Below are 24,517 nucleotides of genomic sequence, written 5' to 3' on the forward strand. Positions count from 1 at the left end.
CCTTTTTCCCGGACCTTTTACTCTCGCTACCCTTTGCGTTTCATATTCTCTCTGACTGCCACAAAAAGTTGGGCATTAGTTATAGGCAAAGCCTGGAAATGGGACTTAGGTATAATGGGCCATTTTACCACCATTTTTGCATCAAAACCGACAACGTTGTTTTTGAATTTGCCGTGTCAAACAAAACTCTGTTAAGAAAAATCAGTTACACCATGTTGTATATGCGCTATTATATATACACCAGCAAACTCTACAATGGATCAATTACTCTCTTTGCTTTCGTCAATAAATTAAACACAAAATATAGCGCTGAAAATATAGATTAAAATTCATCTAATAGTTAAATATCTTAAGGAAGATTCTCCTTCAAGGCATCGCTCTAGTTCGTTTTATTTATTTAGTGTACGAGTAGATATTTGCATTTCCTTACGTAGGTGTTATAAATAATGATAATGGAACATTTAAATAGAACTGAACTGGAATATTATGTTTTTATCTTGTAAGTAGTTTGCAAGCGTACTTGACTGTCACACTATGTTGTAAATAATGTTTGTATTTTGGAATTAAGCATAGGTAAAAAAAAAAAAACATGGTGAAATTTGAACTGATGACGTCACAAGTGGTATAAAGAACACGACCACTCAGGGCGTGTACGCCGTTGGCAGTCAAAGGGTTAAAATGAAGTTACGCAACAGAAATTTAGTTTCCACTAGAAATCAAAATACGCCTCTTTGGGACCGCACTGAGCGGATATATAGAGTTTACTATGTCTGAGGCATTGTAAATTTACATTTAAAATTAAGTCGATTACATTACCTCGCAAAACAAACACGCAAGTCAACTTCCCATTTCTCTCAATCACCGCTCAGTTGAGCGAGTGCAGTCTCTATTAGCTGCCTAAAATTCGTGAAATGGAAAGATCTTTTTTTTAAGCTAGCTTTTTCAAAATCGTGTCAGCATTTGTACTTGTTTGATGCTATCACATTTTCACTGCGTTTAACAATCATATCTAAAAAAAACTGTGATCTGTTCACTTCAGTTTTAATGAAATGTAGATACTTCAGGCCTTTGACCTCTTCTTTGATCTTAATTGAAAATAGGATAAATAGAAAAATAAATTTTCTGGCTCTGTTGAAAACTGGGACCGAGCTTGTCACGTGACTTACACGATTTGACCCCCTTGGACACTGAACTGAAAGGGAACGAATGCAAAACTAATGCGAAGTCGTTGTTCTTGAATTGTATTCTGGAGTTTTTTTGTCTTTGAATAGAGTCTTTATCTACGAAAGTGTCGTTTGAATACGTTTTCTACATTTGGTGCCGAGACCCGGGAATTGAAACTGGGATTCTAGCGTTGTGAAGAACGTCTCAAAGGAAGCTGTTGTGAAGTCAAAGCTGCACTAGCTGAAAGCACGTGGGCGACCAACTATGCCGCCGAAATTGAGGAATTTGAAAAAATTTCGCGATGGTCACCGAAAGTTCGTCCAGAAAACTATCGAACAAGCCAAAGGGCTAATCTCTGAAGGCAATTCCATCGAAGTGAAAAGGCTGAAATTTCTTCGAACCGCCCTTGAAACGAAAATGTCGGAGCTTCAATCGCTCGACCGCGAAATTGTGGAGCTGGTGGACGACGTAAAAACCATCGATACCGAAGTCTCTGAGAGCTGTGAGATAATGAGTTCCATTCAGGAGTGTATTGTTGAGTTAGAATCTGTTTTGGAAGCTCAAGAAATGCAGGGTAAGAGTCAGGAATTCCCTTCTGTGGCGCAACTTCCTCCTTCCGAAAGCGCGGGAACTTCTCAAGATCACGTTTCGAAGGCAAAGTTGCCGAAGCTCGAGCTTAAGAAGTTTCACGGAAATCCCATACACTGGTATCCCTTTTGGGAATCTTTCGAGTCTGCGGTTCATAAGAACCCAAATTTGTCTTCAGTGGATAAATTCAATTATTTGCAGTCACTTCTTACTGGCACCGCGCGTAGTACGATCGCTGGTCTGGCCCTGACGAGTGCAAACTACGAAAAGGCAGTTGGACTGCTTAAACAAAGATTCGGAAATCGACAGATAGTGATCTCCAGCCACATGGAAGTGCTCACTAAACTCCCCAAGGTGGAATCGATAAGCGAAGTAAAGAAACTCCGAAGCTTGTACGACACAGTGGAATCTCATGTTCGTGGATTGGAAAGTATGGAAATCTCATCTGAAATGTATGGTTGCTTCTTGACACCAATCGTTATGCAGAAATTACCGGAGGAATTTCGGATCGCTATCACACGAAATTTGGAATCGGAGACATGGAATCTGAAAGATATTTTGGGTGAATTTCACAAGGAACTGCAACTGAGAGAACAATGTCTTGTCAATAACAAGGATTCCAGGCCTTCACATCAGAGAGGTGAGTCGCCATTTTCTACATCAGCTTTGTACACTGACAGTTCTGAGAATAAACAGTCTCCTCGTGTTTGGTGCTCATTCTGTAATCAAAATCATCAGAGCTCTAAATGTAATGTTGTCACAAGTATTGAATCTAGAAGGGAAGTTCTTAAAAGGAAGGGCAAGTGTTTTCTCTGTCTCAAGCAAGGACATTTGGCACGTAACTGTCAAGCACCTATGAAGTGTCTTAAATGTCAAGGTGCCCATCATGTAGCAATTTGTGGTAACCCTGATCCAACCCTGGGTGGGCAAGATCGAGAACATGTGGCCAGTGTCTCTACTAGTATGTATGTGGATCAGTCTAGAGGGTCGGTGTTGTTGCAAACCGCAACCGCTGAAGTTGTGCGTCCGGATAATGACAGTTTTCCACTAAGTGTTCGTCTGGTTTTTGACTCATGCAGTCAGCGATCATACATGACTAAGGACCTTAAAGACAAACTGGGGTTATCAGTAATTGGTAGAGAGTCACTTCTAGTCAAAACCTTTGGTGAGTCTGACGCCAGGCTACGAACATGTGAAATTGTTCAAGTGGGTATCAAAACCAGATGCGATGCAATTGTGTACATTCAAGCCTATGTGGTGCCAGTCATATGTGGCCCTCTGACCCAACAACCCACAGAGCTTGCTCAGTCTAGCTACGAACATCTGCATGACCTCAGTTTAGCCGACAGGTGTGGCGGCAGAGATTTGCCCATCAGCATTCTCATTGGTGCTGATTATTATTGGTCATTGGTCGAAGGTACTATTGTGAGAGGTGCACCGTGGGAACCTGTTGCTCTTGCTACAAAGCTAGGATATGTCCTCTCCGGACCCACTATGATTGTGTCTAACCGTGACAATGGTAACACTGTGAATCTTACTGCGACGCATGTACTGAAAGTGGAAGCAAGTGTCGTCGGTCAAGATGAACTCGCCTCTGAACTTGGAAAATTCTGGGACTATGAGTCACTTGGCATTCGAGATAAAGGTTCGTCTCTGTATGACAAATTTGTTAGCGAAGTTGAATTCACTGAAGGAAGATATCAAGTACAGCTACCTTTCAAAGAGGACCATGAGCTGCTTCCAGATAATTTTGCTTTGTGCAAATCAAGGTTGGTCTCACTACTGAAACGTCTGAAATTAAAGCCCGAGATGTTAAAGCACTATGATGATGTCATCCAAGATCAGCAACAACAAGGAATTGTGGAACCTGTGGATCAAGGTGTCAACAATGGTGTGGGAAAAGTACATTACATTCCTCATCATGAAGTGATTCGCGTGGACAAGGACACCACAAAACTTCGTATTGTTTATGATGCCAGTGCACGATCAGGAAAGAACACATCAAGTCTCAATGACTGTTTGTATGCTGGTCCACCACTATCTCCCCTCATCTATGACATCCTCCTGAGGTTCCGGGCTCACAAGACAGCCCTCATAGGAGACATTGAGAAAGCTTTTCTAAATGTTTCAGTTCACCCCAAAGATCGTGACTATCTTCGTTTCCTGTGGGTTGATGATGTCACAAGCAGCCACCCGAACCTACAAGTTTATCGATTTGCAAGAGTTGCATTTGGCGTCTCCGCAAGTCCGTTCCTATTGAATGCAACAATTCGTCATCACTTGACTTCTGCTGACATCCCCAAAGAATTTGCTGAGAGAGTTCTGAAAAGTCTGTATGTGGATGACTTTGTTGGTGGAGATGATTCTGACAATTCTGTTTTCGAGATGTATGAGAATCTGAAGTCATCCTTCAAGAGCGGAGGCTTCAATATGAGAAAATGGGTCTCCAACTCTGAAGCCCTTCAGGAAAGAATTGAACAATCTGAAAGCCAGTCTTCTCAAGTTACAAGCAAGTCTGTCAAGGAGCACCCTGTTCAAGAGGAAGATCAAACCTTCTCGAGTTTCCTGTTTGAGACGTCAAAGAACCCCAGCACAGTAAAACTGAAAGTACTGGGAGTTGGATGGGATAGACGAAATGATTTATTACTCTTGGATCTGGCCTCTCCACTAGAAACTAGCAATACTTGTCCAGTTACGAAGAGAGCAATTCTTGGTACAACAAGCAAGTTGTATGATCCCCTGGGACTAATTAGTCCAGTCATCATTCTACTGAAGATCATCTTTCAATCTATTTGCAAGACAAGAGTGGGTTGGGATGACCCCGTGGATTCATTCATCCATGAACAGTGGTTAAAGCTTGTTCAAGATGCTAAGAAGGTGGGGGTGGTGGAAGTGAGGAGACACTACCACCTTGGCTTGTCATCAGGAGATTTACAAAGCATTCAACTCCATGGTTTTGCGGATGCAAGTGAGAAAGCCTATGGAGCAGTTGTGTATTTACGCCTTGAAACAACTACTGGAACTGTCTTCACCCAGCTTTTATCGTCAAAAACCAGAGTTGCTCCGATAAATGGAGAAACCATACCTCGACTGGAGTTACTAGGTGCTCTTGTTCTGGCCCGACTGGTCAATACTGTGTTGACAGCATTTGACGGAACATTGGAAGTTGATGCTGTGTTCTTCTGGTCAGATTCGCAAATTGTTCTGTGGTGGATTTGGGGTGTAAACAGAGAATTCAAGCAATTCATTCAAAACAGAGTGGTTGAGATCCGTCGACTTACAAAGCCAACTCAGTGGAATTATTGCCCCACAGAATCCAATCCAGCTGACATCTGCTCACGTGGTACGATGACCTCGAAACTGATCACCAACCAATTGTGGTGGAGTGGTCCTGAGTTCCTTAGAAAGGAAAAGCAGTGGTGGCCAAGTCTTGCAATGAACTCTGCTGAAGTCACAAGTGACGATTCAGATCCTTGCCTAGAACTGAAGAAGGGAAGCTGTAACAGCCACACAAAGCAGCATGATGGTACAGTTCTTGCAAACATTGCCTCTGGAGAGGTGACATCAGAAAAGTCACTAAATCTTGATTGCATCATTCCCTTGGAAAGGTTCAGTAGTCTTCAAAGACTTGTGCGAGTCACTGCATATGTTGTGCGATTTGTTTCTAATCTCAAGCAGAGTAAAATGAAGAAGAGGTTAGTGGATGGAGTAATAAGGCATGAAGAGGTGGATTGTGCAAGAGAGCTTTGGATCAAGGAGGTTCAGAAATCTGTATACAACAACAAGAACTTTGACCAGGTCAAGATCTCATTATCACTGTTTACAGATGACAAGGGAATTCTGAGGTGTGGTGGTCGTCTTAAAAATGCCCTGATTCCGTATGATGCTCGTTTTCCAATATTCCTTCCAAGATGTTCACGACTAACTTACCTAGTGATAAATGATTGTCATCTCAAGGTTCTTCACAATGGTGTGAGGGACACTCTCACAGAGCTAAGGTCAAGATTCTGGGTAACAAAAGGAAGGCAGACTGTGAAAACTGCGATAGGAAAATGTTCTGTTTGTAAGAAGTTAGAGGGCAGAAGCTATGCAGTTCCTCCTCCCCCACCTCTTCCTGAATTTCGATTGAGCGATGACTTTGCTTTTACTCGAGTAGGAGTGGACTTCGCTGGGCCCATGTATGTCAAGGATGTATTCTCAAAGAATGGAGATTTGAACAAGGTCTATATAGCTTTGTTCACGTGCGCTGCAACCCGAGCTGTTCATCTGGAACTTGTCCCAAATCTGAGTGCGGAAAGTTTTATCAGAGCCCTTACTCGCTTTAAAGGGAGACGAGGAATTCCTGTCTTGATTGTCAGTGACAATGGGAAAACATTTAAGGATTCAAGAGTGCAGGCATATTGTCAGTGCGACGGTACACAGTGGAGGTTCAATGTCGAAGCGGCCCCTTGGTGGGGTGGTTTCTTTGAACGTCTAGTAAAATCAGTCAAGTTGAGTTTGAAGAAGGTCATACGAAATGCCCGGTTAAACTATGACGAGCTGTCTACTGTCCTTGTAGAAGTGGAAGCAGCCTTGAATTCACGACCCTTGACATATGTCTTCGATGAAATGGAGGAACCATTAACACCTTCACACCTGATTGTGGGCCGCAGAATTTTGTCAGTACCATCAAAGAACTCATCGAACGAAGTTGATCAAACTGAGGGAACACTTACAAGAAGAGCCAAATTCTTACAGCGAACACTGAATCATTTTTGGAACCGATGGAAGTCTGAGTATCTCACACAACTTAGAGAGTACCATCGCTACTCAAAGAGAGCAAATTCTGTCCGTAAAGTGCAAGTGGGAGATATTGTGTGTCTACATGAGAACAAAACCCCGAGACAGCAGTGGCGGCTTGGGAAGATCGAACGATTACTTCCTGGTCGAGATGGTCATGTTCGAAGTGCAGTGGTGAGAGTCAAGTCTGGTAATTCGCCAACCGCGGAATGGAGACGCCCATTGCAGAGGCTCTATCCCCTGGAAGTGAGGTTGGATAATGGAACTGCCAACCCTGTGCCCCGAGTGGCAAATGTTCCTGTTACAGTAGTGAGGGACGAGGATGTCCCAGTTGTCGTCGTGAATTCTGACTAAGATAGATGTATTGAGTTCATTCTGTTATATAGAGTTTATGCTCGTAAGATTGTTTCAACTTTAAATGAACTTTAAACTTTGATTGATGACGTCAATCAACGCGGGGGAGTGTGTTGAAAACTGGGACCGAGCTTGTCACGTGACTTACACGATTTGACCCCCTTGGACACTGAACTGAAAGGGAACGAATGCAAAACTAATGCGAAGTCGTTGTTCTTGAATTGTATTCTGGAGTTTTTTTGTCTTTGAATAGAGTCTTTATCTACGAAAGTGTCGTTTGAATACGTTTTCTACAGGCTCAGATCTTTGACTTGTGCTCGTACAATGTCGGCTGAAGCATTTAAATGGCGGAGAAACGCGAACACGATCATTGTTAACAGCTGGTAACTCGGGAACAGGCTGATCAGAAGCTTTGACTGGAATAAAGCGCTAGATGGTGGGATTAATTAGCCTGTCTCGGTAACTCAGTCGAGAAAACACCATTTTGAGCGTATCACATTCCTTGGAAAAGTAGGACCAGTTAAAGCCACGATTTAGTAAGCCGCCCTTGTAGCGATCATCAACATGGCTCTTGTAATGCAGCAGAAGGCCAGTGTTGGTAGGTTTGGCGTATACTTTTGTTTGGATTTATATAGATTTGTTAAGAATGGCTTACTGTTAGGATCGAGAAACGCCTGTCAACGACCCATTTGGCAAATCGCTCATATTTTGCCCAAAGATACCCTTTGGTGACCTTATTCTAAAAATCATATTTAAAGGTTCCAGCAAATTTTTATTTTTCAGAAACTCGCGAAAATTTGAAAGCGCGGTCAAAGTGTGGTCTTTCTTGTAATAAAATAACCGAAATAAGTTGCGAGGACGAAGCGCTGCCAAAGTCTTAAAATAAATTCAATTGACTTCATACTTCACACAAATGTGGCACAACCACTCTAATTTATTCCTCGTTTTATATTAATCTCAGAGATGTTGATATAGTGGTTTTCCGAACCATTTTAAAAACACCTCTGAAGCGTGTGAAAAATAACGGTAAAATATAGGTCATGTTTAACAACATAAAAATGCATCTGGTACCTCACTTTCCGATTATTTTACTTCACGGCCTTAAAATATCATTATTAAACATATATCATGCCAAGTTTCATGCTCGAACTCGCAGTATTTCCCTTTGAGAAAAACAAGAATCTATGTCAATGTGTTGGGCGCAAATAACGCAATAATTATACACGAACAAGAGACAAATCAGTTTCAACGGCGAAAGTAAAAGGCTATCATTCATTAAAATGCCGTCAATTCACTGCTATCAGTAGAAACATAATGTCCATGACGCAAAAACTGTTTTTAGACTTTTTCGAAACATTGCGTGCTGGACAACGCTAAATCACAATGTGCAACAGGCTTTTCGGGTTTAACTGTTTTTCAACCTGTCAATGCAATATACGCGCCAACAGGTAATTGACTCTGCGGAGCTAAACTCAAAATTATTTAGCTTAGTGACCCCTGTGATACTTCGAGAATCATCTGGTGTTTCAGTGTTAGCGTTAAGAGCTGGAGACCACTTAATCTTCCACGGCATATAGGTATCCGAAATTTCCAGGAGTACCCTCTTTCCCCTCCCCGACTGTAGCTACTACTAAGAGCCATTCAAGAACAAGAAATAATTGCACCTGGATAGGTCAGCTTTAAAAAGCGCATTTCAATCTACTGTCACTACTTTAAACTTGTAATCGGTTTAGGTAAATTGCGAAATGTTGTACATTTGCGCAAGAGCAACGAAAGCGTGACTGGGCTGCTCGTACGGTTGTGTGACAACTTTTACTGAGTCTGGAATATCAGCCACGCAGCATGGTTGCCGATACGATAAAAACAGATTCATGAGGCCCCTTATTCTTACAGCAGAAAGCTTGGGCTCTTTGAGGCAATGTGGAGTGGTATTGAGGGGAATCGACGGCTTTTAGGTATGTTTTCTGTAACATTTTAGGATTAACTTAGTCGTATTAATAGTTTGTTTATTTGTTTCAGGTCAGACCGTTTCACTTCTTGTTTCCAATTTATGTAGGCGAAATTTATTTGGAACTTGCCACTACACTTTTAAACTTACACTTTTGATGACTTCGGTTTGATTTTGTTGTTGTACCAGTAATACATTGCCAAATTAACCTCTCCACTTCTTGAACTTGAACGGAGGTCGGCTGTTTACCAAATTAGAATAAGGGCACGATTTTGATTTGCTTCAAGATATTTCAACTCGATTAATTTACAGTCCTTTAACGTCCTTAATGCTAAACAGCATTCCAAGTTGACCCATTATTGTGTCTGAACGAACTTAAAGCGTTTTGTTGAATCGAAAACATTAAGGTTACAGGAAATATCTTGCGTTTGTTATGACAACCATTCACAGTGTTGTTTACATTAAGGAAATACACGCGATGACAAACTAGACATGACAGCGGACAGGAAATTAAACAAAGTTAACGCGCAATGTTTCGAAAACGTCTAAAAACAGTTTTTATGTAGTGGACGTTATGTTTCTACTGATAGCAGTGAATTGACGGCATTTTAATGAATGATAGCCTTTTACTTTCGCTGTTGAAACTGATTTGTCTCTTGTTCGTGTGTAATTATTGTGTTATTTGCGCCCAACACATTGACATAGATTCTTGTTTTCCTCAAAGGGAAATACTGCGAGTTCGAGCATGAAACTTGGCATGATATATGTTTAATAATGATATTTTAAGGCCGTGAAGTAAAATAATCGGAAAGTGAGGTACCAGATGCATTTTTATGTTGTTAAACATGACCTATATTTTACCGTTATTTTTTCACGCGCTTCAGAGGTGTTTTTAAAATGGTTCGGAAAACCACTAAATCAACATCTCTGAGATTAGTTTAAAACGAGGAATAAATTAGAGTGGTTGTTCCACATTTGTGTGAAGTTTGAAGTCAATTTAATATGTTTTAAGACTTTAGCAGCGCTTCGTCCTCGCAACTTATTTCGGTCATTTTATTACACGAAAGACCGCACTTTGACCGCGCTTTCAAATTTTCGCGGTCTACCTCTACTCTTTGGTCTCTCCGGATCAACCATTATGAATTTGGTGGCATTATTTATTGATGCATTAGCTAGCAAACGTAAGTATTAATCCTTGTCCATCACTACCGCTCCCGATCCTTTGTCAGGATTGCGTTATTCTTCCATTTAAAGACCAGGCTTCAGCTGATATCGTAGCATCACAACTCAAAGATATGAGCCAGAAGATACAAGTGGCAGTCCAGCCCACGTTTGTAAGTCACAAGGTCAAGCAACATCCGAAACCGCTCGAAGTCAAGCCGTGTGTTGTTAACCAACAATCCCTTGTCTATCAATTTAAATGTGACCTGTGGGATACAGATTATGTTGGTTACACGCGGCGGCATTTGCATCAATATAAGACGTAGACGTAGACGTATAGGGGTTTAGGTATCTACAGTTTAAACCGGACGCGCGACATCGTTTGGACCTGAGACACCTCTAAAGGTATAAACGGTAACCTTGAACAAATATACACATATACAACAATCTATGCTGCGGGTCTTTTTGATTTCCAATCAGAATGGACAAGTTTTATTCAAGCTCACTTTTATTTAAATGTATGTACAGTTACGGTACATAAGCATGAGAGATCACAAACTGCCAACAACAGCGCAACATCAACAGAAATTTAATACTTAAAACAATTTCTAGGATACGTTTAACAAAGCAACTATGTACATTGAGTAGGAGATCTCGAGCTGGCCAACGTATATGTTTGAACTTAAATTTGAGCTCCGGACGGCGTAGCAATCGTAAAACCATCAGTAAAATGAAGAGCGCTAACGATGGCGAAGCTACTGTCAAACTACCAGTAAAATTAGTCCTTAAAAATGGAACTATGCAGCTCAAACTTGGCCTTAAACATTCATTTACAAGAAGCATTTATATTAAAATTATATGTGTAGTATATAAGGTGCATGACACAAATATTATATAGTCATATGGTAAGTGGATAAAAGTTTATAATAGTTCTCTTCATGGAGTTTTGTTCAAACTGAGAGGCATTACACATAACCTCAATTCTCGCCTTCACTATAGCTACCATAAGTGTTGTGGGCTCTCTCAACCACCGATCGCAGACACATACCCGTGTAATTTTATTGTATTTTATCATTTATTTATTTACTTTTTTCATTTTATCTTCCCGCAAACACCTCAGAAAGTAGTAACAAGACAACCACTCTAGCAACGAATAAAGTCGCCATTAAGTATTCAGACTGAATTGAAGTCGCCATTAAGTATTCAGACTGAATTGATTTTATTCGAAACTGCTTGTAGTTTATGAAAGTAAAGTCTGTGCAACAAGGTACAATAGTCTCCGTGAATATCCCTTGGTTACGGCTGATAACAGTAATAACTCACAAAAGAAGAAAAAAAAAAAAACTTCGTCCGGTAATTGTTAATGCTTTCTTATGTTTAATGCGAAGGGACGTCCTTAAAAGGCTATTGCAATGTACTGTAGTGCAGTGCAGTGCACTGCACTGGGCTGTATTACATGGCTTGTGTTTGTAGCCGATATAACGCGCGCTCTGATTGGCCAATTGTAGGGCAATATTCTCCCGTAATGTCCACGGGCCGATTACAGACCCGAAAAACCAAAGCAAAAAGCCACACAATAAACAACTTATTAACCTCGAACGTTTAGTCTTAACGGGAAAATCTCCAACCGAGACCTCACTCTCGGTAAATAAGTGGTTATTATTTTTTTCTCAAGCATCTGAGCGGGCTGGATTCCTAAATCCTCGAATTTGATTGGCTAATCATACGCACGTGACCGGTCCAGCTTTTTACGATACGGCCCACGGGCCGGATTTTTTTCCCGCTGCCTAAATTTCGCTCCTAAAAGTAAGCGGCAATCGTCAATCTTTTGCCTTTTTACACATCCATCGACGATTAGTCAACGCAAGTTTATCTTTGTTCACTTTAAAATGGCAAGGAAAGTCACGGTAAGTAAATTCAATATACTGTTTTGAAGTTGTGAGAGTTTGCTTGGTTGTTTATGGCTTGGCGCCGTAATGGCGCGTAATCTTGTGTTTCAGTCTCGCCGTAAAATTTGAGTCAATTTCAGTCGAGTTTAACTTCTCTTATCGTTGCTGTATTTAGAAGAATTTCTGTGGAATACACTTAACGAATTTCCTTGCTTTCTGCTATTCAATTTAGCGTAGAAACGCGACGAAGTGATTTTAAAAGCAATGACTGACAGAAATTGTTTTTGTAGTAAAACTTCAAACTTCGCACGAATTTTCACACCGCAAAAACAACTTTGGAGAACTTAACTGGTGAAATAAATGCAACTAGCACAAAGTAGTTCGGAAAAAAATTTGTTCTTTAATACATCTTTCTTTGTCTACTATCTGACTTACTCGCTCGTTGCCGAGATTTCTTAAAAATCGTTAGTAAGCGGCGCGCAAGCCGATTCAATGACAAGAGTTGCGTAAACAAACCCATTTGTAATCTGTAAAACCAATTTACTGCAGGAAAAAAAGTAATAAACATGTTATTTGCCGGCTTAGGGTCGGTCCGTGTAGTGAAAAACTGTGACCTCGGGCTTGAAAATGCCGTCCTCGGCCTGCGGCCTCGGGCAGCATTTTCAAGCCCTCGGTCACAGTTTTTCACCATACGGACCTCCCAGCCGGCAAATAACATATATGTACTGTACTGTACTGCACAGCACTGCACTGTACTGCACAGCACTGTACTGTACTGCACTGCACTGCACTGCACTGTAGTGTGCTGTAATATGCTGTTTTAGTGGAGCTCCAGGGGCCGCCAAGCGGAGCCCCATACTCATATAGGAAAGAAAAGGAAACCCATGAGTTGATTTTCTCATGGTTATCATGGCTAGTGCTATTGCTCGTGGGCGCGTACGCACGAAGACGACGGCCGCGGAGTTGCCCAACATGGCGGCCATACTCCAAATAATAGGTTGACAGAGACATGCAGCCTTGGTTTACCGTGTACTTCCTTGATATTGGACATCCATGTTATGATCAATTGACACCTGTCAAAACAAGGTATCCGCTGACCAATATCACGTGACCATATCGCAGGCTCAGGTTTACAGCTCCTCGAGGCCACGTGTTTTCTTGAAGTTGACAGCTGACCAAGCGCTGGTTATCGATTGGATCGTGGGCTCATATTGGGTTAGCTTGTTGGAAACAGGGCAGGATTGCTCGGAAGCCGGTTTACGCTAACCCAGGATTGAAAGTTAATCGAATTATAACTTTTTCTTCTATACAAATGGCTTTTGCTGTTTTGTTTTGTGTATATGGTGATTATTAAAACTCAAAACAGAAGGCCAAACAATATACAGAAACCTCACCGCAAAGTTACAAAACTCAAATCAAAATTCTACCTTTTTCTGGGTTAGCTTAATCGGGCTTTGAACACCCCGGCCCAGGAGCTACGCTTTTAGGCTGGCCTAAATCTATATATTATTTTGTATTGTACTGTCCATCTGATTTAATAATTATGTTTTCCGCATTTTACGCGGAAGTACCTATTAATACCAAAGCCAAGATTATGAGAATGAAATAATGTAACTATGGATTGCACAGATGTTACGTAGTTGATTTACAAGTAGGTGACGGTTACTCCTTTACTTTGGCAGGGACAACATAACAGTAAAGTACGAAACAATAATTCCAACAATCTGAAAAGTAAGAAATGAGATACAGACATTACCAAATTAACATAGGGCTGACCATCTTCATAGTATTTCTCCAACTCCATTTTCTTAATGGAACGGGTATACATAATAATGAAAGTTAAATGCTAGACTAAAGAGATTACTCAAGTTAAAGTTAATTTCACGGACAATACTTTCCTTTTCAATATTTTTAATATTTGCTTAGGTAAGATAGAGTCTGCATACGGGCCAAGTGGTCCATCAGGCCGGAGCTTATCCCGGTTTCTGTAGCATGAAGCGACTAGGAGTATTTCTACTCTTCTCTGGATGGGATGCTAGTCCATCGCAGTGTTGCTCCCAGCATTAAGGGCGCCGTTGCCCATTTGTAAACTTGGGTGGAGAGAGGCACTGTGAGAGTAAAGTGTCTTGTCCAAGAACACAACACAATGTCCCTGGCCAGGGCTCGAACCCGGACCGGGTCCGGAGACGAGCGCACTAACCATAAGCAAACCGCGCCTCCCACCAATATTTGCTTACAGACTTATAATTTATGGTTTATCAGATAAAAGGTACTTTTTGGGTTTCTTGTAAATTCGTGCAGTGATCAAGATGGATGCTAAGCCATTATATTGTAGATATAATGGGTGTAGAGAGGCATTGTGAGGGTAAAGAGTCTTACTTGAGTAAAGCTAAGTGTATACACAATAAACGTGACTTACTTACCTACTTACTTACTTAGTCACTTGTCCAAGAACACAACACAATGGCCTTGGCCAGGGCTCGAACCCGGACCACTAGGTCCGGAGACTTGCGCGCTAACCATAAGCAAACCGCGCCTCCCACAAATATAGTTTATAGTTTAAAAGATACTTTGGGTTTCTTGTAAATTAAAGTGCAGTGATCAAGATGGAAACTAAGCCATTATATTGTAGATACTGTACATCATCTTTAACAACAATTTTTTTTTCTGGCAATTGTTTCAATTGTAACCATTTCGAAATACCTCCTCAGCTATTACATGTACATATCAGTAACAATCAAATGCGTCCTAAAAATGTGTCGAAATTAAAAAAAGGAGTTTTCTTTTTTATGCTATAACCTCCACCGCAAAAAAATCATGAAAGTTAGACATTTGGACCTTTTTCGCTGATTTATTGCACAATTTTTGGAAAGGAAATGCTTATAATCAGTCTGTGATATATACGTTATTAGTAACGGACTGGTTTTATCGTTAGTGACGTGGACGTGGAAACTACAATCAATCCCCCAATGGAAAGACCCTTTGGATCACCTTGAAGGTCCAACATAAACGACACCAACTGCAATACAATTAAACGTCAACTTACATAGCAACTTCTCCAGTTTACCAAGCATGAGGAACGTCCTCATTGGCCCATAAATTATTTACTCCTACAGTTTGTTTGTTTATTTCAATACTTGGCTACAAAGTCTTGTTATGCATTTCTGTCTCTCTTCCTTTCTCACTCCCTTTCTCCCTTTCTTTCTGTTTTTTTTTTTTTTTCCTTTGTTTTCTTATTACGGAGGGAGATGGTGGAGCAGGGTGTTTCTTTGCTGGAAAAATTTTAATGAAAATGAATAATAAACTACAACAATAAATTGCAACATATAGAGAAGAAGCCACATCAGCCTTTGCTGGTTTTCATTCGGGTCCACTGGTCTATCCTCGTCGAATTGGAATTTAGAGTGTTGGTTTTTGAGGAGGGAGGGAAACTGTAAAACCCAGGAAAAAAATATCAGAGAAACGTGGGAACCGACAACAAACTCAGCGCACATATGGCAACGGGCCGGAATCGAACTCCGGCCGCATAAGTTGGAGGGGGAGGGGTGGGTGGGGGGGGGGACGCTATCAGCACTGCGCCATTCGGTGAATATTAAAGAAAAGACAATTTATGTACCTGTAGAGCACCAAACACCTTCCTTTCGTCTTCCTCCGATCCAAGAGAAGTTTGTAAGATATTCTGGAAGTTGTGAATCTAAAACAGAAATATCAAATCCACGATATGATAAATACATTGTCAACTTGGGAGTGCTTTTTAAGTCAGCAAATGAAAGTAGAACAGAGAGGTTTATAAGGCAAAGTGAGAGTAGCAACAGAAAGATCTTAAACACTTAAACTTACCATGCAATGAATGAAAGGAGAAATGTGTAAATTGATGATAGAAGCAGGGTATTTAAATGCGAAAAAAAAAAAATAGAAAGAAAGAAATTGAGTAACGAAACTACAGTTAAAAAAAAAGAAAATGCGATGCTTCATACCTTTTGGCATACTTTAGATCCAAATATCATAATGACTGCTAAAAGACCACAAGAAGTCAAAAGCCAAAATATATTGCTGACGAGGATAACATATTTGTCTTCTTCAGGTAAGTTAATAGCTCTGTAACAATTGAAGCAAATCAACGGAATGTATAGAGAGACCAGTCCAAATAAAACAGGAGCGAGTATCTTGTCAGCCATCTGGACCACTTCACACAATCTGTAATGTTCCATCCTGAAGGTTCCTATCTTTACGAAGACCGAATGACATGATGACATTCGCATATGCAGATCATCAAAGAATGCCTCTAGTATCAAGCATGTAATATAGAAAAACAGGATAGGAAGATACCACACACCCATACCATAAATAATAAAGACGAGGGAAAGCATTCTAAAACCAAACCATCGACTCCAAGGTTTAACAGCTGCAATACTTATGTCCAACATTAGGTAACTCACCAAAGCAGCGATTGCACCACAGACAAAAAGGAAACAAAAGATTACAACACATCTTTCCGCCTTAATTTTCACCTTTTCTAAATTTGCATTGCTATTGATTGCGGGTAAACTTCGAAAGAAATTTTCAAATCGAGATTTCCGTGAGTCTCCTAGAGGCAAGCACAGTACAATCCAGCAAATCGTGGCGCTCAGAGCGATCAAAAGACACCACAAGCTGAACATAAAGAAGAGATAAATGTTATTTCCAAAGAAAATATCGGCAAAAGACATAGTGAAATTCGACCAGAAACCAGAAAGTACCACAACGCAATAGATGCGTGGAACCAGTTTCCCACGTCGACCAGAAGCATTTGGCAAATGTTTTAAACTTGTCTGTTCAGAGTATATTCCAAAACATTTCATCAGTTTCAACGTTGGACTGTAGATTTCGTCGATTGTTTTGAGCGTCTGTTCGTTGGCATCTGCTCTTTCAGCAATCGAGTCCTCGACTATTATAAAATCATTCCTCGTAGACTGAATTGAAATTGTGGAAAGCATTTCGTGATCACTAGGCATGGAAGCTTTGTTAGGCATCACTCTTGAAGGCATGATTTACGATCGTTAGTAATGCAACCGGGGCTCAAAACGTAAAAAGTTTCACTTCGTTATCAGTCTTAAAAGTAAATTACTTATTTATTTTCATTTGATAGGTTTTTTGTTTCGTTTCCTTTAATAGCGTCTGTAGGCATTAGAGTATGTATTCTTAATTAAGATTTGAATTTCTCTTAAACAACAAGGTGCATTTAATTTGAATCAGTGAGCAATTACGATTCTCTTCTCTTAAATGACCTGGAGAGAGGTTGCAATTATCTCTGTGCAAGCTAAGTTCAAGTTAATTATTCCTTATGTTTTCAAATAGGGAAGATGGACGAAAACAAGATGTTTTATTGTCCCGCATCAAAGGTTTATTTAAAATCCTTTATATAGACAGAACGTTTGGTTTTTTTTTTTTTTTTTTTTCATGAGAAAAGTCCAGATGTTTTTCCTTACAATGCTGAGTACCTACAATGATGACAGTTGTATAATTTTGTGCTCTCCTGTTAGCATGCAATGAAATAAATAAAATATATATAAATAAAAGTTGAAGGTAGAAATCAAGAGAAGCATATAGTCGTAAATAAACTTTGCCACTCTAGGCCATATAATTATTTGATCGATTTGACTCTTCAGCGCGACTATCAGAAGCAAAATAAAAGTCGACAATCTTTACTACATCCACATTAATTTATTTATTTTATTTTTACATATTAACTTTACATTAAACTTTCATTTCTAAAATTTTAGTCAATCGATCTAGAAGCAATATACTTTAGACATCCTATAGAATACCGCTATTCTGGGTTATATTTTAAGCTCTACCGCATCATGTGTTCTGTGCATCTTTGTTAAATGTAATAGGAAATTAAATCAAAAATTAAAAAAAAAAAAAAAAAAAAAAAAAAAACACTTTTGGTTGTCGTCCAATTATGCCAAACTTTCCCCTTTCCTTTGATATTACATCGATCTCAGAACTGTTGGGTACTTCACAACTCTATTAACGACTTATACATTGTTCAAATATAATCGACGAAAACAAAAACTAAGGTCAACGGTAGAGGGAGTGCCGGATCAAAACGTTGTTCTCGTTTTTCTTCACAGCTTTTCCTCTGGGTATGAGTTAGCTTGGGAGACTCAACATGACAGCAAAGTAAGAAATAATTATTCCAACAACCTGGAAAAAGACAACACCAAAGATTTAGAACATAGTTACTTTTTAATCAAATAATAATAATATAATGAATGGAGCTTTACGGAAATTTGTACCCTTTTTGAACTTAGGGTCTCTCTTTGGTTTTAGTGAGGCCGTATGCATAGGTATAACTAATGAGGGTAAACTCGTAAGGATACATATTGACCATATTGAAGTAGTAAGGTAAAGGTAAAGTCTGCATACGAGCCAAGCGGCCCGCCAGAGCGAAGCTTATCCCGGTTTCCTTAGCATGAAGCGACTAGGGGTGTTTCTATTCCCCCCATGGAATGGTAGTCCATCGCAGGGTTACCCTCAGCATTAAATTGGCTGGTACCCATTTAAACACCTGGGTGGACAGAGGCACTGTGAGAGTAGAGTGTCTGGCCCAAGAACACAACACAATGTCCCCGGCCAGGGCTCGAACCCGGACCGTTCGATCCGGAGACAAGCGCACTAACCATGAGGCCACTGCACCTCCACACATATTAAAGTAGTGGTTCACTGAAAATTTCATTTGCTAAATACGAAGTTGAACTGACAGCACACATGTACATTTTTTTATCATTTATCACCATCACAAAGTACACAAAAAGGCAAATGTTGGAACAACAAATGCCCTAGGCTACTCATCGTCGATTTTTCTAAACATTTGACATAAAAACAGACTTTACCGTTAGAGACATGGATTTATTGATGACAGCCAGTCCTCCAACGGAAAGACCCTTGGGGTCGCCTTGAATATCCAGCACAAACATCAGTAACTGAAAAAAAAAAGTTACAAAGAAAAATTGAGGGTCCACTCGCTTATGTCCAAATAGAGAGTTAAAGTGGTTTGTATATAACATGTTCAAATGGGTACGTAGGGTATAAACGTCCTCAATTTTGGTATAATAAATACCTTCGATTCATCTGCTGTTGAGACAGGAAACATTTGCAAAACTTTTTGAAAGCTATAAATCTGAAAACCAAAAACATAAAATAAAGAAACAAATAATGGCAATACTAATAAAATAGGATTTAAGATACATACATCATCAGAAAAATGTGGGCTTTCAAACTGATGTAGCTGATTTTCACGTACGTTTTAAATTGTTTTAAATTATTGGAACTTGATTCGGGCCAAAAAAAAAAAAATATTGCAACCTCAAAAGAGTGCTTTCCAGCGTGTAAAAACAACTAAATTTATCAGACGGCGCATTTTTTGACGAAATTCGAGGTGTATGGATATGACCCAGATATGAGATTTTCTTAACCTTAGGAATTCTTTTTTGTTTTTTGTTTTTTGTTTTTTGGCTAAGAGCATCGAACACTTTAAATACCTTAAACAAAATGAATAACATCCTAAAAAAGTCTGTATAATATCGGTTACCCAAATACATTTACCGCCACAGAAATGATTTCCTTTGTTATAACAGTTTGGTATGAGTTTGAGAAATTATGAAGGAATGACTTTCTAAGCTATACCTTTTCGCCGACTTTGGATCCAAACACCAAAATAACTCCTAAGATAGCAGCTGCTAAGAGAAACCAGAACAGATTGTACAAAAAGAATATTTGCGAATCTTCGTCACGGGGTTTAGCAACATTGTAGAAACTGAAGCAAAGGAGCGGAATGTACACAGAAACAAACACGAGAAGAAGAGGGGCAAGCACTTTGTCAGCAAGCTCAACTACTTCACATAGTTTGTGATACTCTCTTTTCAAGGCTGTCAGGTCCATTGGGGTCGAATGTGATAGCAACATTCTCCTATGCAGATCTTCGAAAATAGTCTCCAGCATCAGGCTTGTAATGCAGAAAAAGATAATTGGTAGCAGCCACGAACCGACTCCGATGATCAGGAAAGTTGGTGAGAATACCCTAAAACCAAACCATCCATGCCAAGGCTTAAATATACCAATGTTGAATTCATTAAAAAACAGTAATCCAGCGAGGATACCTGCTGCGGAGAAAATGAAGAGGATATAAAACACAGCTAAGGCTATTCTGGAGTTCTTTTTCACCTTTTCTAAATTAATCGTCTTAACGGTAGCCAAGAGATAACAAAGACACTTTTCTAATCGAGATTTCTTCGTTCCAGTTATAGGTAAGACCACCAAGCTTATCGTAGCGTTGAGTGCAATAAATAAACACCAGAGAGTCATCATTAGAACGACATATATATCATTCTCAAACATCATTGCCATAAAGGACAAAATACAATTAAGCCAGAAGCCAGAAGCTAACACACAACAATAAATGCGGGTAAGACCATTCCGTTTCCTGTACGGACTAGAGGTGCCTCTAAAATGTTTTAAAGTCACATCTCCAAAATATATTCCAAAACTCTTCATTACTCTCAGCAACGGACTGTATACATCTTCGACTGCTTTAAGAAACCGCTCGTCGGCATTTTCTTGCTCTTGACTTTCAACATTGAAGGGAACGTCATTTGTCACACTTGGTGCTGCGGCTGCTGAGATCCGTATTTCTTGGTTCCCAATAAAGGAAGCTTGGAAAGGTGTCACTCGAGAAGGCATGATTACATTGACTCCTGGTTACTGAAGGAAAAGGGTGATTATATTTCCTAATTTAGACGTCGATGTTTTTTTTTTTTCATAGTGTTGATAAACTGAACCCCTTGCAGTGAAATGAAAATCATTTTCACTAGAAGCGATAATGGACTTTATATTTTCAATTTAAATACATTAAGTCAATATCAACAGGCATAGTTCATTTCCCTTATCAAATTGTAATAGGAAGCAAATTATTAATTATTGATCTGCTTATCGCAATTCTTTGGTACTTTTTTCTAGTTTTCGTCCTTTGTTGTAAATTCATATAATTTGTTGGAAGATATATATTTGTGTCGCTTTTAATTTGCTTTATAGATTTTTATGTGAAATTGCCTCCATCTCGCGATCTCAGTGGCGTGGTTCCTCTATTGAAGTGCAAATGATTTCCTTGGGCAAAGTTCTGTACAATGAAATACAACTTGTTTTCTAAACGTTCGGAAATTCTTAATAATCCATCTCCTGGTCGGTGTTCCCTCTTGTTAATTCAATCTAGCACTTTAATTAAAATTCACTGTTATTAACACATTTGAAATTTCAAAGAAGAAAAATAAATAAACAGTATTATCACCAGCAGTGTGATTTAATTAAAAACGTACAGTACCGAGAAATGAATCGGTCTCTATGACATTTACGATCCACACAAGCTGTTTTTGAATGTTTAATTCTTTTCTTCGTGTGTGGGAATTGTAAGTAATGAATTCGCGGTAAAGATACCAGTAATAATTTACAATTTTTGAAACTGCAAAAGAGTTTCGCCACGCAAGCTTTTGTGGTGAAAATTTCAAGTCAATATCACTGACCTAGCCAGAAGTAATTTTTTTTTTGCGTCACCATTTATAAGTTCTCTGAGTAACTCAGTAGAATGAGTAACTCAGAAATGGCATTTATAGAGACTGAATAAATAATAACTTTTCCAGAAAAAGCTAGATGTGATCATCTAGCTGAATATGGATTGAGTTTGCGAGACAATTGTTTACGTTTATGAAACGTTTACCCAAATCCCTGTCGTTTGTTCGCCTCCCTGTCAATACTTTTCTTATCAGATCTATGCGCGAAACCAATCTTGCAATAGGTGGGCGGCTTACGCACTGATCTATACTGACTGTTTTTGTTTTTGTTGTCGTTTGTTTGTTTGTTCTTGTTTGTTTGTTTGTTTGTTTCTTTATTTTTTTATTTTTTATTTGTTTCTTTTTTTTTTTTTGCTGAGAGTGAAAAGTTATGAGGCTAATGATTTTGATGAACCAAAATATTAGAAGTTTGGAATTGTGTCGAACGGTTCTATATACAAAAGACCGATGGCCCGTAGCTGTTCTGAATAGCGGCTAACTTGGGTTATTTCTATGTCTAGTATGGTGACAGCTTATGGACATGGCTCTACTCGCGGATATGCCAAGCTAATATGCCTGAGAAAGAACGTTCTGGCATTCAACACCATTACGGTGTCTCTGTACTCAGGTCGCTGGGCAACCGGAGGCCAATAGAGAGTTCCATTCAGCATTGAGACTCTTTGCTAATATTTCGAAATGATAGCAATCTGAGAGCATTGTTTGGTTGTTTTATTATTATTATTATTATTATTATTATTATTATTATTGCCATTTATAAATACATTTACAAAATGTCAATTCAAAGGAATTTCACCCCTTCCTCCTCCACTCTGTTATCTTCCTATTCCTGCTCTTCTCTATTTTTACCTTTATTTTGTCATTTATTTATATTTAACTATTTTGACATCATTTGGAGTTATTTTGAGGCTGTTAGGAATCGTGATATCAAAGTGCGCAGGTCATTTGGTGCAAAAGAATGTATTTTACATCGACAACAATTTTCCTTTAACTAAACTTTGCCAGAAGAGTGCAGTTGTAAAGATATGAAATGTGTAAAAACACACACATGATTTAAAATGTTGTTCGCATTTTACACGAAAGCATCTCAGATACCAAAAGCCAAGATCATGAGAATTAAGTCAGTACAAGTCATGGATTATGATTTAAACAACTTTGACGTAGTTGGTTCACATTATCTTCAGTTTTTATCGGTGACCTTTGCTCTATTACTTTGGCAGGGTCAACATAATAGCAAAGTATGAGACAATTGATCCAACAATCTAAAAAACGAGAAAGATATGTAGACATTTAAAAATTAAAACAGAGCTAACCTCTTTCCTTGTAGTTTCTCAATTACGTTGTCATAATGGGGAGACAAAATGATAAAAGATAAACGCTGGACATCACTTTTTTGTATGAAACCATTTTCAGTATTTGCATAGGTTTTGAACTAATTTCGAGGGCAACGGGGAATAATTGATTACAAGTAATTGGAAAAACTAAAAGGAAAAGAGACTTGGGATTAATTGACGTGTTCTCAGCCAACCAGCATGCTGATTGAATGTACAGTATTAGTTGTGATATTTCGAAATATCTCGTGATATTTCGTGTTTCTTGCAAATTTCAGTCGAATGATCAATATCCACACTACGCTAATATAATGTAGATACTGCCGCCCAGTTCAATTGTAACTATCAGGATATTTCTCTTCAACGATTTCAAACAAGTGACAATGCAAAAAAGAAAAAAAACCCTCTTAAAAACATGTCTAACACAGACGAAAATCGGTCCTTTTCTTTTTTAATATGGTATATTTTCTTACGGCTAAAATCGTGGAAGGCAGACATTCCACATTTGTTGCAGATTTATTTCGCCATTTTGTAAAGAACATGCTTATAATCAGTCTGTAATAGCTTCTTACTGGTAACTGACTCGTTTTACCGTTAGTGACGTGGACTACGACCAGTTCCCCAATGGAAAGACCCTTTGGTTCACCTTGAAGGTCCAACATAAACGACACTAACTGAAATACAATTAAATAAAAGTTAACGTTAAGTAATTTGTCTAGTATACAAAGGACAGTTAGCGTCGTCCTTGACTCACACAGAAACTTTATATCTGATATCATAATCATATTTATTTAATGATACTTTTGGTTTGTTTGTTTGTTTGTTTGTTTGTTAACTTAATTAATAAGTTTTGGGGTGGGGGAGGGGAGAAGGGGAAGGGGAGGGGAGGAGGAGGGGAGGAGGGGAGGATGGGAGAAGGGGAGGACGGGAAGTACCTGTATAGCAACAAACACCTTCCTTTCGTCTTCCTTTGACCCAAGAGAGGTTTGTAAGATATTTCGGAAGTTGTGAATCTGAAACAGAAATATCAAAACACACGTCGACAAATGCAAAGTCAAACAAATGGAATACAAAGTGAGTACTACAGTAGCGCTAGAAAGTCTCCAAGCATTTCAATTGACCATGTACATGTAATGAATGAAGGGGGAAAAGTGACAATGATAAAAAAAAAAAAAAAAAGATATTTGAAATTCAAAAACAGGTAAACAACAAATAAAATGAAAGACATCAATGAACAAAACTATTTGAAAATAGTTATTGTTGTTATTGTCAAAGAATAAATTTATCCGATGCTATGAACACAATTGATGTACCTTGTCGCAGACTTTGGATCCAAATGACATGATGACTGCTAAAAGACTAGAACACGTCAGAAACCAAAATATATTGCTTACGAGTGACACAACTTTGTCTTCTTCAGGTAAATTAACCGCTTGGTAGAAATTGAAGCAAATCAGCGGAATATATAAAGAGACCAGTCCAAATAAAAGACGGGCGAGCATCTTGTCAGCAATCTGGACTACTTCGCACAATCTGAAATGTTCCATCTTAAACGTTCCTATTTCGACTAGGACCGAATGAAATGACGACATTCGCATATGCAGATCATCAAACAGAGCCTCAAGTATCAAACACGTAATATAGAAAAAAGGATAGTAAGAAGACACACACCCATACCATAGATAAAGAAGATGAGGG

The 24,517-nt window shown here is 39.1% G+C and overlaps 3 protein-coding genes across 3 annotated transcripts; 1 reads left to right on the top strand and 2 right to left on the bottom strand.

The window, feature by feature from the left end:
* Positions 1-1,428: 1,428 nt before the first annotated feature.
* On the top strand, positions 1,429-6,885 carry LOC145482449 (uncharacterized). The gene has a single exon (XM_081461064.1). It carries the CDS (start codon positions 1,429-1,431, stop codon positions 6,883-6,885), a length of 5,457 nt encoding a protein of 1,818 aa, XP_081317190.1.
* Positions 6,886-13,553: 6,668 nt separating this feature from the next.
* On the bottom strand, positions 13,554-15,890 carry LOC145482911 (uncharacterized). The gene is made up of 4 exons (XM_081461557.1): positions 15,861-15,890; positions 15,518-15,577; positions 14,804-14,902; positions 13,554-13,607 (listed from the first exon to the last, which is right to left on the bottom strand). Exons 1-4 carry the CDS (start codon positions 15,888-15,890, stop codon positions 13,554-13,556), a joined length of 243 nt encoding a protein of 80 aa, XP_081317683.1.
* Positions 15,891-18,018: 2,128 nt separating this feature from the next.
* On the bottom strand, positions 18,019-24,162 carry LOC145482451 (uncharacterized). The gene is made up of 4 exons (XM_081461065.1): positions 24,133-24,162; positions 18,989-19,048; positions 18,762-18,851; positions 18,019-18,072 (listed from the first exon to the last, which is right to left on the bottom strand). Exons 1-4 carry the CDS (start codon positions 24,160-24,162, stop codon positions 18,019-18,021), a joined length of 234 nt encoding a protein of 77 aa, XP_081317191.1.
* Between the last annotated feature and the right edge of the window lie 355 nt (positions 24,163-24,517).

Source organism: Orbicella franksi, chromosome 3, assembly GCF_964199315.1.
Source record: "Orbicella franksi chromosome 3, jaOrbFran1.1, whole genome shotgun sequence".
Classification (NCBI taxonomy): Eukaryota; Metazoa; Cnidaria; class Anthozoa; order Scleractinia; family Merulinidae; genus Orbicella; species Orbicella franksi.